Source organism: Meles meles, chromosome 12 (genome assembly GCF_922984935.1).
Source record: "Meles meles chromosome 12, mMelMel3.1 paternal haplotype, whole genome shotgun sequence".
NCBI lineage: Eukaryota > Metazoa > Chordata > Mammalia > Carnivora > Mustelidae > Meles > Meles meles.
Genome location: NC_060077.1, coordinates 31,541,186 through 31,555,248, shown reverse-complemented (window position 1 = coordinate 31,555,248; position 14,063 = coordinate 31,541,186). Strand labels below are relative to the sequence as shown.

Sequence of the window (14,063 nt, the reverse complement as noted above, 5' to 3'; positions counted from 1 at the left end):
GTCTTCTTGGAATTTCTAGTCCTAAAGCTGCTTTCGCCAAGATTACTCTGTTGCTTATCCTTCAGCTCTCTATTAACTGTCTTTGAGATGTACAGGCAATCATGAGACCCTTTAAGAATGTAGCAGCAGTACTTATTTGATCCTTATCAAAACTATGCAGGTTACAGGTCAGCTTTCGGGGCTAAAGATGAACATTTTTCTGCTTGTATCCCTTCTCGTCGCGCAGGTAAACGCGGATCAAATGGCAGAGAGAAGACAAACCGGTCCCTGCCCTCTGCGGCAAGGCGGGGAGAGGAAGGGCCGGCGGGGGCCAGTAGAGGGCGCTGTGGGAGCGGCGGAGGGGCGCGGCGGAGGCCGGGGCATGACGGCGAACGCAGCGCTCGCCTTCCCCCCGGCCGACTACATGGCGGCGGCGGGCGCGGGGCCCGGGCCGGGAGCGCCCCCGGGGCTAGAGGCGGCTCTGCAGAAGCTCGCGCTGCGGCGGAAGAAGGTGCTGAGCGCCGAGGAGATGGAACTGTACGAGCTGGCGCAGGCGGCGGGCGGCGCCATCGACCCGGACGTGTTCAAGTGAGCGCGCGCGGGCGGGAGTGCACGCTCGTCCCACGCCCTTTTCGAACTCCTTTGGGTGCCCAGAGTAGAATCGGGGTCCTGAGGGAGGTGGCTCTCCTAGGCCCCGGGCGAGGGGGGCTCACTGCCCACCGCCTGTGTTCTCTCCAGGATCTTGGTGGACCTGCTGAAGCTGAACGTGGCTCCCCTCGCCGTCTTCCAGATGCTCAAGTCCATGTGTGCTGGGCAGAGGCTGGCGGGCGAGACCCAGGACCCTACAGCCGTGTCTCTGCCCACATCGAGCGTGCCCGAGACCCGAGGTCAGAGCTGGGCCCGGTGCTCCCTTGCCCCTACGGTTCAGGCGGTGGGTGGCAGGGGAGGGAAGTGGGCAGCGCCAGGCTCAATGCGGGCTTGGCCCTGAGTGGCCCAGTCCTGCTGTGGGTCTTCTCCCCGGACCGCAGGGACCACCCACGGGTTCCCCTCTTGGTGTCCTGTCCCCAGCTTTGGCATCGTTGCTACCCTTGAGAGTGCACATGTGCAGGTACAGATCAGGCGGTTGCAAGCTGGGTGTCCAGGATGGCCCAAGCCCGCGAGGCCTCGTCTAGGATTCTGCCTACCTCCTTGGGTAGAAGTGCTTTCATTCCACAAAGACAGGAACAAGGTGGTTTGGGTTCCTGTTCTCAAGGTGTGTACAAGCCTCCAGAAAAATGCTCAGGGAATGGGTCAGGCAGAGGCCTTCCTGCCCCCTCTTTGCTTGCACCCCACTGGGGCCCAGGTGCTGCTCAGGAATGTAGCCAGCTAAGCCTCCTTCCTCAGATCACAGGACAGGGGTCCGCGTGGCAGCCCTGGGCTGCCCTAGACACATGGAGTGCAGAGGCCTGAGTGGGCACGGCACTGGGCTCAAGTTTCAGGGGCCTCCTCACTCTTGAGAGTCACGACGGGGGGGGGGGGGGGTAAGCAGGTGCTGCTAACAAGGGAGTCACAGCGGAGCTCCAACTGCATCCCCTTGGTGTGTCGCATCTGCTCCCAGTTTCAGAAACACTCTGGATGCCAGGCCAGAAGCCCTCAGGCTCTCACAGACGTCCTGAGAGGGGGCTGGTGTTCGGGTTGGGCGCAGGCTGGGCCCCCATGGGGGGAAGTGCCAGGGCCCTGGGTACCCACGCCCCCTGTCCCGAGAGGCCCTGGGCACTGGAGCGCAGGCTTCCTAACTGATCCACGCTCTGTCTACTCTCTTTGTGTCTCTCTCTGACCTCCAGAGGCCTCCTTTCTCTCTGCCAAGAACTGTAGTCCCCCTGCAAGGCCCTCCTTTTCCTCGGCCCCGCGGCCTGCGGCCTCTCCGGTTCTGCTCCACGGCCCAGCTGCCACGCACCCGCCTCTCTCTCCAGGGCCCCCCGGTTCCCTCCGGTTCTCTTGCTGCCTGTTCTCTCCTTTCGCAGGTTGCGTTTATTGGTTTATCTCTGGGGGTTGGTGCTCTTTCTTGTTTCTGTGGAAACTGCTGTGGCCCCCAGATCAAGGGAGCTTGTTAAAGCAGCTTCGATATGAGCGGCTAGGACAGAACCTTATGGGTCATTCCTGCCACACAACTTAGAAGCCAGGACGCGATTTCATGGCTCAGTTTATTAGATACAACCTGCAGTACTTCTAGAATGGGGCCAGTGCCCTCCACTCCCCATTGGCCAGCTCTGCTAGGTGAGACTTGGGCTCTGTGGAGGTGCCCTCACCCCAGAGGAGGACAAGAGGCAGAGGACCGGGAGCCTTTACTTTGATGTAGAGAGTAAAGCTTTAGGTATGAGAAATGCCTTGGCCCTGAGATGTCATCACCCACACGGGCAGGTAGTCTAGAGTATAACCTGTGATTGCCCTTTCCTGCCTGTTTCCTGAGGCAAGGGTACCTTCCAGGGATTGCCATGTGTGAGGAGGCTGGAGCCCCAGAGCCAGGGGTGTGTGAGGGCCTGAGATCCCACAGGTGCCCTGGCTGTCCTCTCCATGTCCCTCTGCACATCGCCCACCTTGCTGTTCCAGATGCCGCCTGGAGCTCAGGCCGGCTAGATGGGGGAGGGCCAAGGGCCAGGTCTGGGCAGACATGCGTAGACTACAAGACTGAGTTGAGGAATCAGTGGGCAGAAGGAGGGAGATACGGGGCAGCCCTCATTTGGGGGGTGTTGCCGCTTGCTCACCCGGTGGCTGGGTGCCAAGCTGGCTGTCAGGGCTGACGACTCAGGGTCTATGAGATGGACAAGTCTTCCTTCCAGGGAGGGAGATGCCTGGATCAATCAAAGGTGACAGAGATGGGAGGAAGCCAGTGTAGCTGGCCTTGCTGGAACAGCAAGTGTTAACCGGAATCAGAGTCCTGTTTCCCTGTAGCCCTTTGAGTTGGGGGGAGTGGGGAGGGCTCCAGCCAGCAGTGCAGGCCCAAGCCTCTGTGGGAGCAAGCCTGAGCTTGGGGTTGGGGATAAGAAGAGGGGAGGGTAGAGTCAAGGGGTACTGCGGGTTTAGTACTGGGAGCACTGGCATAGAGGGGCTCCGAGGGAAGTGGGGAGGAAGCCCCAAGCACAGGGATAGGAGTGGTGTGCGTGGAGTGCTGGGCCCCAGGAGGTTTTCTCAAGTGCTTAGACCTTGGGTCTCCTGGGTTGGGCAGATGGCAACCAGGATATGAGGACACAGAGGTCCTGGGGAGATACCCAGTGAGGGGAGAGTGCAGCCTGGAATGGGGTTTGGTGGGGAGGCACTGAAGGGGAGCTGGGCACATGAGAGGCCATGACAGGAGTGTACACTGGTGAAGAGACTGAGGCCGTCAGAGACCCAAAAGCTCTGAGGCCATGTGCACAGAATCTCTCCACACAGAGCTTGGGCAGAGTGTAGGGGGAGAAAATGAGGAGAGTCATCAGCGTGATTAGTCGGGGGCCTGTGGTAGCCTAGCGTTGTGATGGCGGTTTGGGGCTGTTGGGGTGAACTGGCCTTAGGTTTCCCATGGAATCGGGGTGTGGAGCTGCTGCAGACCGGGGGCTGGAGCCCCACTCAGGAGTTCGATCTGGTAAGCTGCAACAGGCACAGCAGGTCATCTGGGTCCCTGTCCCCTGGCCATCCAGGTGGCTTGCGGGGACTGTCACTGATAACCTCACTCATTTCTGCCTTTACCAGGCAGAAAATGGAGAAGCAGAAGATCCCAAGAGCACACAGGGATAAATGCTTGTCTTGGTGAAGGTGTGGTCACTGAGGAAAAATAAAATGCAGTGGAGTGTTCTCTGTTGAAGTTTAGGGAAACTATATATTTTTTAAAGATATATTTATTTGAGAGAAAGGGAGCATGAATTGGGGTCAGGGGTTGCAGAGGCTGAGGGAGAAGCAGACTCCCCACTGAGCAGAGAGCCCGATGTGGGGCTTGATCCCAGGACGCCGAGATGATGAGCCAAAGGCAGACGCTTAACCAACTGAGCCATCCAGGCATCCTGGGAAACTGTATACTTTAAAAGGATGTTCCTCCAGAAGGTGTAAGATGAAGTTTGGTGTGCAGAAGCTGTGAGCCTTACGCAGAGCTGCGTTGTGCAATAGGGAAGCCCTGGGCCCCCCAGGGCTGGGGCAGCTGAGACTCAGCGCGAGGTCAGTACACAGCAGATGGCCAGATGTGAAAAAACTGGCACAAAAAGAGAATATGTCGCAAATAATTTTTATCCTGATTATATGTTGAAGTGATAACACTGCCCATTTTGAGCTAATTAAAATACCTTATTTAAATTAATTTCTGGGTTGTTTTTTTTTTTTTACTTTTTAATGTGGCTGCTAGAAAATGACACGTGTGGCTCACATTGTATCTCTACTGGACAGCATGGCTCAGGGACAATCACAGCGACACTTTCCCCAAAACACTGAATCAGGGCTGCAGGTGCACATGCAGGAGGGGTCATTCCGCCCCAGGAAGCACAGGCTTGTGTTGAAGAGGCGTGTTTGCATGTCCATGGTGCATGAGTCCTTGGCGTTCTGTCTGTGTGTATTCTGGAAGCATAGATCAAGCCCCTCCTGTGTATTCGGCTGGAAGGAGCAGCAGGACTGGCTGCTGGGTGCAGACCTGCCCATGGTAGCAGTGAGGGACGGTCCTGGCCGCTCACTCACCCCGGCCACCAGCCTTGCCAGCCAGCCTTGAGGATACTGGGGTGCCTGCTGTGCTGTGTTAACCCCGTTCTTTTCCTTCCTCACACCATGCATCTGGTGTGCGCTCACGACCACTAATATTTGGCCTCGGCAGCCTCATTAGCCCATTTGAGCACAAGGGAGCACTGGTGCCATGGAGAAAGGCCGCTCCCGGGCACCATAGGCAGGATGGGAGCAGCAGCCCACATTCAGGCGCTTTCTGTGACCCCTCAATCCCTCCAGCTCTGCAGGCAGGGCTTGCAGGGGATGGGGAGTCAGGATCACATGGGCCACACCGGAGGTCAATGGCACAGTGGGTCCCACCAGAATGAGTCAGCTCCCCAGCCGTAGGGTATGTGTTTTGGGTTGCGTTTGGGGTTTTGTTGTGACAGACATTTTAACCTTCAGTGGTCATTGTGTTCAACTGTTTGAGGGCCGCTCAGGGTTTGGGCCTGGGGGAGCATATCACCCCTCCCACCTTTGGCTCAGCTCTGTCCTCCATTCCCTCTGACCCTGATTACCCCATGCAGGGACCTGGGGCGGATAGGACCAGCTCCAGAAAGTCTCTTGCAGGGCCCAGGGGCGCATGGCTGAGTCAGGCTTAGCAGAGCAGGTCTGACCACTGATAGGCCCTGTAAACCGTTCTCCTGAGACCAGAAGGTCATTCTCCTCAACCTCCCCAGCTCTGCATAAAATGAGGCCTGCATGGGTCTCCCCACTGAGAGCACATGATTCCCAAAGGTTCTAAGAATTGCACAGAGCTAGATAAATGGTCTACTTTCATTGTTAGATAGTGCTCTTTATGCCTTTTATGGCTCAGTTACACTGGTGTCTTATTTCCAGGGATTATGAGCCTCATCAAGGTTAAAGATGAGCATTATTTGCTGTTTTCTCCTTTTCTCTCATCCTTGAGTTTCCAGAAGGGCCCTGGTCACTATACTGAGAGGGAGAGAAAGTTCCAGTGTGTGGTGTGCTGAAGAAAAGCTACATTCAGACTCAGGCCCACATCTGAGATCCACCTTGCCATTTGTCAGGGGTGAACTGTACTTGCAAGTCCTTCAGAAGTGCACCAAGCTGAGTTTGCGGGACACTTACGTACGCCGGATTAGGCCAGGTGCTACAGATGAGTCATGGCAGCCAGGCCCAGCCTGGAGAGGGACATGGCCTCAGAGTGGACAACAGCATGTTGGGAGCTGCAAGGCAGTGGGGTCATGCACCCATAAGAGATGGGATCCTTGCCCCTTGACCAGTCAGTGGGGACCAGATAACAGCATTTGTAACAGGAGAAAGGAAATGTGTGGTGACAGCTCTCTGATTTGTATGTGTCTTTTCCATGAGTCACTTGCAGGCTGAGTTGGCCCGGCTTCACCCCACCACATGCCCTCAGCCCTGGGTAACCTGTTGTTACATCTTTGTTGAATCGACTGTATGTAAACACTTCAGTGTGAAGCCCAGGGTGGCAAAGCAAGGGAAAATCTGAGCTGTCAGAATTTCAAATGTGCCCCCACTGTCACCCTTTCCAGCCCACTGGGCAGCAGAGACGCCCTATTCTCTGGAGAGGAGCTGTTCAGAAATGCTCTGTAGGAAGGGGAGAATGTAGTTGTGTCAGAGAGCTTGGAAAGCAGGTCTGATGTCCAGGGTCTGCAGTGTTGCAAATGCAGGGGCCTCCCTTGTTCACCATGACAGGCAGGAAAACAGGAATGACTTAATATGCCCCCTAAGAAACCTCATGGTGTCTTTTCTCCAAAAATCTAGAAGTCCCCTGTGCAGGCTATTTATTTGATTGCTAACTGACGTTGAGGTTGAAGTCAAACACGGGACACATACCCTGTTCAGAGTATGCAGGGTGGATCCCACCAGACTGGAGAAGAGCCCTGGCCGATGGAGGCCCAATATGAGGGAACTGTGACCCAGTGGGTGAGCCTGCTCTCTGGGCACCTATTGGCCCCTCTGGTGTCCTGTCAGTCTTATGAATGCTGTCAACACCCTGAGGCCGAGGAAGCCATTCCTTTAAGATAAAGCTCGGGCCCAAGCATGGTTGCAGATTTTCCTGTCTTCACAGAAAGAGGGTAAGGTAAGTAAATTACAAGTCAGGAGGTATCTGCAGCAGTGGTCTCCATCTGAATGTGACTACCTGTGGTCAGGGCAAGTCTCCTTGAGCACTCAACCCTCAGCAGGGGCAGGAACCCGGTCACAGGATCTGGGAGCTGAGCTCGAGCACAAGCGGCTTGACCACCAAATGTTTGCAAAATACTTTGAGGTAGGAAGGAGACGCCTGTGAGAAAGAGCTTCCAAGACCCAAATCCAAAAGCCTAATTTTCATTCTTGAGGGTTGTCCCTCCTGCACCATTACTGCTAGCAGTTGAGCTATGGGCGATTTGGAGCAGGGAGTGCCAGGGGGGCCGGAGGCAGCAGCCCAGCTGGTGAGCCCCCCTGGAGTGCTGGTGGCCAGCCCGGTCCCTTCGCTTTCCTGGGCAGGATCAACCCGCTGAGCTCACTTCCCGAAATGGGCCTTGTGGACTTTCCCCATTGCCCCTTGTACTGCTTCTGTCCTAGGACCCATGCTCCAGGGCCTCCTGCACTCTGCCTAGGATTTCTCTTCGATGTGCCATCTCCAGGCAGTCCTCAGCCTCAGGGCTCAGGGCTGACAGAGGGTTCCTGGCCGAAAGGTCGGACAGAGATGTGCTAGACGTAATGTGCCAGGAACACCAATGTGGTCGATGTGGCAACTGTGGAGTCTGCCCTGGTTCCTAATGATTGTGTTCTGTGTCTGCTCAGGGAGAAACAAAGGCAGCGCGGCTCTGAGTGGAGGCCCAGCACTGGCAGAGCGCGGTGGCCGGGAAGGATCCAGCCAAAGGATGCCCCGACAACCCAGTGCCACCAGGCTGCCCAAAGGGGGCGGGCCAGGCAAGAGCCCCACTCGGAGCAGCACCTGAGACGGGCAGACTTCTCACACCCCCCAGCTCTGGGCTCTGCCACCCTCCTAGCAGAGGCTATCTGGGCTTCCCCCAGTTGGTAATAAAGCTTTGTGAAAAACCAAGGGTCCATCCATGCTGTTTTCTATCACCTTTTGAATATATTAAGACAAGGATTTCGAATCAGTTCTGCCTAGTGGGCGTGGCTGTGCTACAGCTGAACTAAGCAAGTGACTTAAACCAGTGATTTCACCCTCCTGTACCTTATTTTCAGGTTGGAGAGAAAGTATCTATACAGTTGGCCCTTGAACAACACAAGGGTTAGGGGCACCAACCCCCCTGCATTTTTGAAAAATCCGAATATAACTTGACTCCCCAAATCTTATTTACTAGTAGTCTACTCTCAACAGGAAGCCTTACCAGTAATATAAAGTTGATTTGTATTATATACCGTATTTCTTACCATAAAAGGAAGCTAGACCAAAAAAAAAAAAAATAAGGGAAATATATTTACACTGCTGTACTGTAAAAAATCCACATATAATTGGCCCTGCACAATCCTTTTATTCAAGGGTCAACTGTGTTCCTAGATCTTTCATAAACGGCCGTCAAAATGTTTTGCTAAAGGGAAAGGTGCAGTGCTTTTGCTGAGACTTTCCAGGGAGCTCAGCTGCAAGGGCCTGAGCATGAAGGGAGGAGGCTGTCCTACAGGGTACCTGCACAGCGCAGTCAAGGATGAACCATGTTGTGACCTAGAGCTCCCCCTGTAAGCTGTGGATGCCAAGCAAAATCCAGTTAAGACTCCTTCCCCCCAAGTCGAGAATATCCTCACCCTAGGGACGCTTGGGTGGCTTGCTCAGTTAAGCATCTGCCTTCGGCTCAGGTCATGATCCCAGGGTCCTGGGATCGAGTCCCGAATCGGGTTGCAGTCCCACATCAGGTTCCCTGATCAGGTGGGAGTCTGCTTCTCCCTCTGCCTGCCACTCTCCCTGCTTATGTGCGCTCTTGCTCTCTGACAAATAAATAAATCGTTAAAAAAAATAAAAGTAAATTTAAAAAAAAAGTTCTCACCCTACACGTGATCCACGGTGTTAGGGACTTTGTCAACATCCCCCTCCCATGGACCTCAAATGTTCAAACTCCAGTTAGAAACTCTTACCTAGTGCCATTAACAGAGAAGCCTGAAAAATGACAAGCACAACTGAAAATTGAACTCAGTTTTCCTAGAATCTAGGAAATCTAGGAAATTTCTGGATTCCTAGAATCTAGGAAACACTGTTTCCCCTCAGGGCATGTCACATAAGCAGTGGCTCCTTACAGATGTGAGCAGGGCAGTACCCCACTCCTGCAGCGCAGGTGTGGCCCAGCAAGCCTTGGGGTCCTCCCCCATTCCTGCAGGCAGAGGAGTGTGTACCAGCAGTGCGTCACAATAGAGGTTTCATACAGAAGCTTTAATTGTGAACAATTGGGAACAAGATGTGCTGCAGGGTGGCCGGAGGGGGTGGGGGGAGAGAAACTCCTGCTAGTCCCACTCCCATTCAGTATTCTTCCCCCTCTTCGGCCTCCGCTTCCACGGAATCCACACCCACCTCTTCATAATCTTTCTCCAGAGCTGCCAGGTCCTCCCGGGCCTCAGAGAACTCCCCTTCCTCCATGCCTTCCCCCACGTACCAGTGCACAAAGGCTCGCTTTGCGTACATGAGGTCAAACTTATGATCCAGGCGGGCCCAGGCCTCGGCAATGGCGGTCGTGTTGCTCAGCATGCACACGGCCCGCTGCACCTTGGCCAGGTCACCCCCGGGGACGACAGTGGGAGGCTGGTAGTTGATGCCAACCTGCAAGAGAAAAGGGGAAGAAAGCAGTCTGTGAAGCTTCAGCCAAATCCAGAAATGGTGATTGATTTCATGGAAACAAGACACGTAGTTGCCTTCCTTGTGCCAGGTAAGGTGTCAGGTGAGGAGGCTGTGGGTTTCTAGACAAGGACAATTGGGAAAAAAGAGCCCTGGAGCCGTCCGACCTGGCTTAGGTCCAAGCTGCCGGAAGGGTTTTGTCCTAGAAACTTGAGCCACGTAAGGTACGCAGGTAACAGGACTGTTTCTTCTAAAAAGGGATACTGCTTTCTATTCCTCAGATGTAATTTTCTGCATAGGCTTTCACTGATGGGGATTCATTTCTGTAGCTGAAACCTCTTCCACTCAAGTCAGAGTGCCATGGTTTTATCACGAGGGGAGATCACCCCCCCATCTCCCATCAAGGGAGTGAGTCTGTGCATCACAGGACAACAGGAATGCTGTCCGAGAGCACGGACAGGAATGAAGTCCGACGACTGCTGCCACCACTGCAAGCAGAGGTGGCCTATATGTGTGCTGAGTAGAAAGGGGGTGATTTCCAAGACCTGGGACCAAAGGGGAGGCATTCCAAGTTTCCAAACCAGGAGACAATGTATCCCAGAGCTCTGGGCAGTGATACACAGGGTCAGTTAGAAACGGGCTCAGCAAACTTTGTCTTTAAATGTCAAGACAGCACGTATCCTAAGCTGGGCAGGCCACATGGCCACGGTGACAATTGCTAATTCTGTCTGCAGCACAAAAGCAGCCTCAACCACACACCAAAGAACAGGTGTGCCTGTGTTCACATAAAACTATTTACGATAGGTGGCTGGTCTGCCAAACATGCTGAGCCCCGAACCCAGAGTGGAAAGTGCTAGTTAAGGACCCAGTGCAGGGGGGCCTGGGTGGCTCAGTGGGTTAAAGCCTCTGCCTTTAACCAGACAGGGTCCTGGGATCTAGCCCCACATTGGGCTCTCTCTCTCTCTGCCTGCCTCTCTGCCTACTCGTGATCTCTGTCTGTTAAATAAATAAAATCTAAAAAAAAAAAAAAAAAAAAAAAAAAAAAGAAGAGACCCAGTGCAGTAAGCTCACCAGCAGTGAGTTTTGAACCAGCAGAGATGGCATGAAAAGCAAGGCAGAGAGAAGCCCATTTTTCCAGACAGAAAGCTTGACAGGGCTTAGTATTCAAGTATTGGACAAAGATTCAAAGTGACAAGTTTCCTATCCTATATCAAATGGAAGGTTGGTAAAAACTACGTGGAAGGCAAACTCAGGCCAAAATTGTGGAGCCTAACAAAAGAGAAATAAATATATTGCCATTTTTTCCCCAAAAATATTTGTGGAAGTTTTTCTTTAAATCAGACTGCATGGGACATTTAAATTGGGTTTAATTTCAATATGTCTGTGAAATGAAGTAGATTTTAGAAACAGCAATGTTTATAGTAATGCCAATTTCAAATATCCAAATAAGTTATCAAAATGCCTTGAAAATTTCTACATTTCTAAATCCAGACTACATTTCACCACACTGATTCGCCACCCAAAAAAGGAACAAAGATTGTTCCAAAAATGTCCTGTTCTCTTAAAAAAAATTCTCACCACAGATACATAGTGTGATAACTCAGGAAGGAAGTTCAAAAGGAACCAATGAATACATTATCACTCCGGCTCACTAATTTATGACCAAGGGGCTGGCTGCCATGGAACGGGGGTATTCTCCACAAAGGGCGTGCTGTGCTGCGTCTGCTGCCGCTGACAGGTAAAAAACACTCTGCATCACCCAGTCCTACCTTAAAGCCAGTCGGGCACCAATCCACAAATTGGATGGTGCGCTTGGTCTTGATGGTGGCGATGGCTGCGTTGACATCTTTCGGGACCACGTCCCCCCTGTACAACATACAGCAGGCCATGTACTTGCCATGCCGAGGGTCACACTTGACCATCTGGTTGGCCGGCTCGAAGCAGGCATTGGTGATCTCAGCCACGGACAGCTGCTCGTGGTAGGCCTTCTCGGCAGAGATGACCGGGGCGTACGTGGCCAGGGGAAAGTGGATGCGGGGGTACGGGACCAGGTTGGTCTGGAATTCCGTCAAGTCCACGTTCAGGGCCCCATCGAATCGCAGGGAGGCCGTGATGGAGGACACGATCTGCCCGATCAGACGATTGAGGTTGGTGTACGTGGGCCGCTCGATATCCAGGTTGCGCCGACATATGTCGTAGATGGCTTCGTTGTCCACCATGAAGGCACAGTCGGAATGTTCCAGGGTCGTGTGGGTGGTCAGGATGGAGTTGTAGGGCTCCACCACGGCCGTGGACACCTGGGGAGCTGGGTAAATCGCAAATTCCAGCTTGGACTTCTTGCCGTAGTCCACCGACAGCCGCTCCATGAGCAGAGACGCGAACCCAGAGCCGGTGCCGCCCCCGAAACTGTGGAAGATGAGGAAGCCCTGCAGCCCCGTGCACAGATCCGCCTGCGAGAAATCACAGACCGTGGGTCAGCGCCTGCAGAAGCCACACCGCCGACCTCCAACGAGCCACGGTCACTCCTCTTTTCCTCTGCAGGACGCTACGCATTCGAATCGTCCACAGCGCACACGCGGTGTGTGTGCAAGCAGAAGCAAAGCAAGGCAGACGTTAAGATGGATGGATGGATGATGGATGCATGAAGCCACCAGTGAAGGAAGACGGGAACTCAAGATTCTGGCCTGGGGTTTGGCCAGAGTGACCTCGCGGTCCCCATCCCCAACCCGCCCTCCCGTCCAGGGCAACGTCCACAGGACGCTCTCTTACCAGTTTTCGGATCCGGTCCAGGACCAGGTCGACGATCTCCTTGCCGATGGTATAATGGCCTCTGGCGTAATTATTGGCTGCGTCCTCCTTCCCGGTGATCAGCTGCTCCGGGTGGAAGAGCTGCCTGTAGGTCCCCGTGCGCACTTCATCTACAAAGAGGATGCGTGGGCCGCGTGTCTTTAAGGCCTGTTGTTAACTCACCAAGAGGGAGGGATTCGGGGACCCGCTGCATCTACCACACACATGCTGGGCCTTGGGGGTCAGCAGCGTCAGTGTCTCACAGGAAACGTCTCTCTGTGACATGCAGACCACAACTGCGATCTGTGGCCCTAGCAGGGAAAGTCAACTGGAGGTACAAAGTCCAATCTGACCGGTTCTCAAAGAGGGGAAAAAGCTCACATCTGTACACACGCGATTATTTCTTCCCAGCTGTAGCTACATCAAACAGTGTGCCTAAGAAGCCCTTACATATTAGATAGTCACCAGGTCAGCGTGACTTCTGCCAGGCAGTCCCGACAGGGCACCCTAGGTGGCCTGTGGCTCACAGACTTCAGGTTGACATTCTGTCCCCTCCTGGGTCGCCACTGAAAGGTGCGTCTCTTTGCAGCTCTCCCTGGCCACCACCTCAGGCTTCTCAGCGGGTGGAGCCCAAGGAATGTTCTCTATTTACCTTCTGTGTCTAAGATGCGGGTCAAGACTCTTGTGCACCAGCAACACCTTGTGGGCAGCGTTAATGAAGGACCCGAGACCGGGCACCCCGCACCCTGGTCTACACAACCACCTGCCTGGGTCTGAGAGGGCCGCGAGTGAATCTATTACCAGCCTCTCTTTCCTGGATATTAGGTTCTCCTGCATTAGGAGCCTCAGTGCCAAAGACACTTTAAGCACTCACCCTGTAATTTCTCACCTAACACAGTCACAGGCATATACTCGCTCGCCCCATCCTTTCTGTGGAAGGATTCAAAGGAGCACAGGGGACGTGGGTGGGGCTTTAGGGAGACTCTCTCACTGTCCCAGGAAAGCTGTCCAAGTGCCCCAGTACCTACCGACCACGGTGGGTTCCAGGTCCACAAACACTGCTCTGGGCACATGCTTGCCAGCCCCAGTCTCGCTAAAGAACGTGTTGAAGGAGTCATCCCCACCGCCGATGGTTTTGTCACTTGGCATCTGACCGTCAGGCTGAATTCCATGTTCAAGGCAGTACAGTTCCCAGCAGGCATTGCCGATCTGGACACCTGCCTGCCCCACGTGGATAGAGATGCACTCGCGCTGGGAACCAGAACACAAACCTTGAGACCTCCCTGTTTTTAAGGCAATTGACGCTATATGGCATGGAAATGAGACCTAATTATCATAAGTTAGTATTTGTAAAATATTCTGTTGTCTTTTTTTAAAGACTGTATTTATTTATTTGTCGGGAGGGGGGTGAAAGCAAGCAGGGGGAGCAGCAGGCTTCCTGCTAAGCAAGGAGCCAGATGTGGGACTCGATCCCAGGACTCTAGAATCATGAGCTGAGCTGAAGGCAGATGCTTAACCCACTGAGCCACCCAGGTGCCCAATATTTTGTTGTCTTAAGATCTCCTCAGACATTGGGGCATCTGGGTGGCTCAGTGGGTTAAAGCCTCTGCCTTCGGCTCAGGTCATGGTCTCAGGGTCCTGGGATCGAGCCCTGCATCAGACTCTCTGTTCAGCGGGGAGCCTGCCTCCTCCTCTCTCCCTGCCTGCCTCTCTGACTACTTGTAATTTCTGTCTATCAAATAAATAAATAAAATCTTTAAAAAAATCTCCTCAGACATTATATCCCATGAGCTTCCAATAATAATTTTATATCTGAACACTTATCTATCCAACATGG

General features: G+C 53.6%; 2 protein-coding genes across 2 annotated transcripts; one reads left to right on the top strand and one right to left on the bottom strand.

Moving 5' to 3' along the window:
* The first annotated feature begins 344 nt into the window (after positions 1–344).
* On the top strand, positions 345–7,714 carry MZT2B (mitotic spindle organizing protein 2B). Its single transcript, XM_046025897.1, has 3 exons — positions 345–567; positions 718–866; positions 7,453–7,714. Exons 1-3 carry the CDS (start codon positions 362–364, stop codon positions 7,608–7,610), a joined length of 513 nt encoding a protein of 170 aa, XP_045881853.1. The 5' UTR covers positions 345–361; the 3' UTR covers positions 7,611–7,714.
* Positions 7,715–9,127: 1,413 nt separating this feature from the next.
* On the bottom strand, positions 9,128–13,496 carry LOC123954309 (tubulin alpha-3 chain). Its single transcript, XM_046025397.1, has 4 exons — positions 13,255–13,496; positions 12,209–12,357; positions 11,209–11,889; positions 9,128–9,424 (listed from the first exon to the last, which is right to left on the bottom strand). The coding sequence occupies exons 1-4, from the start codon at positions 13,373–13,375 to the stop codon at positions 9,128–9,130; spliced, it is 1,248 nt and encodes a 415-aa protein (XP_045881353.1). The 5' UTR covers positions 13,376–13,496.
* Between the last annotated feature and the right edge of the window lie 567 nt (positions 13,497–14,063).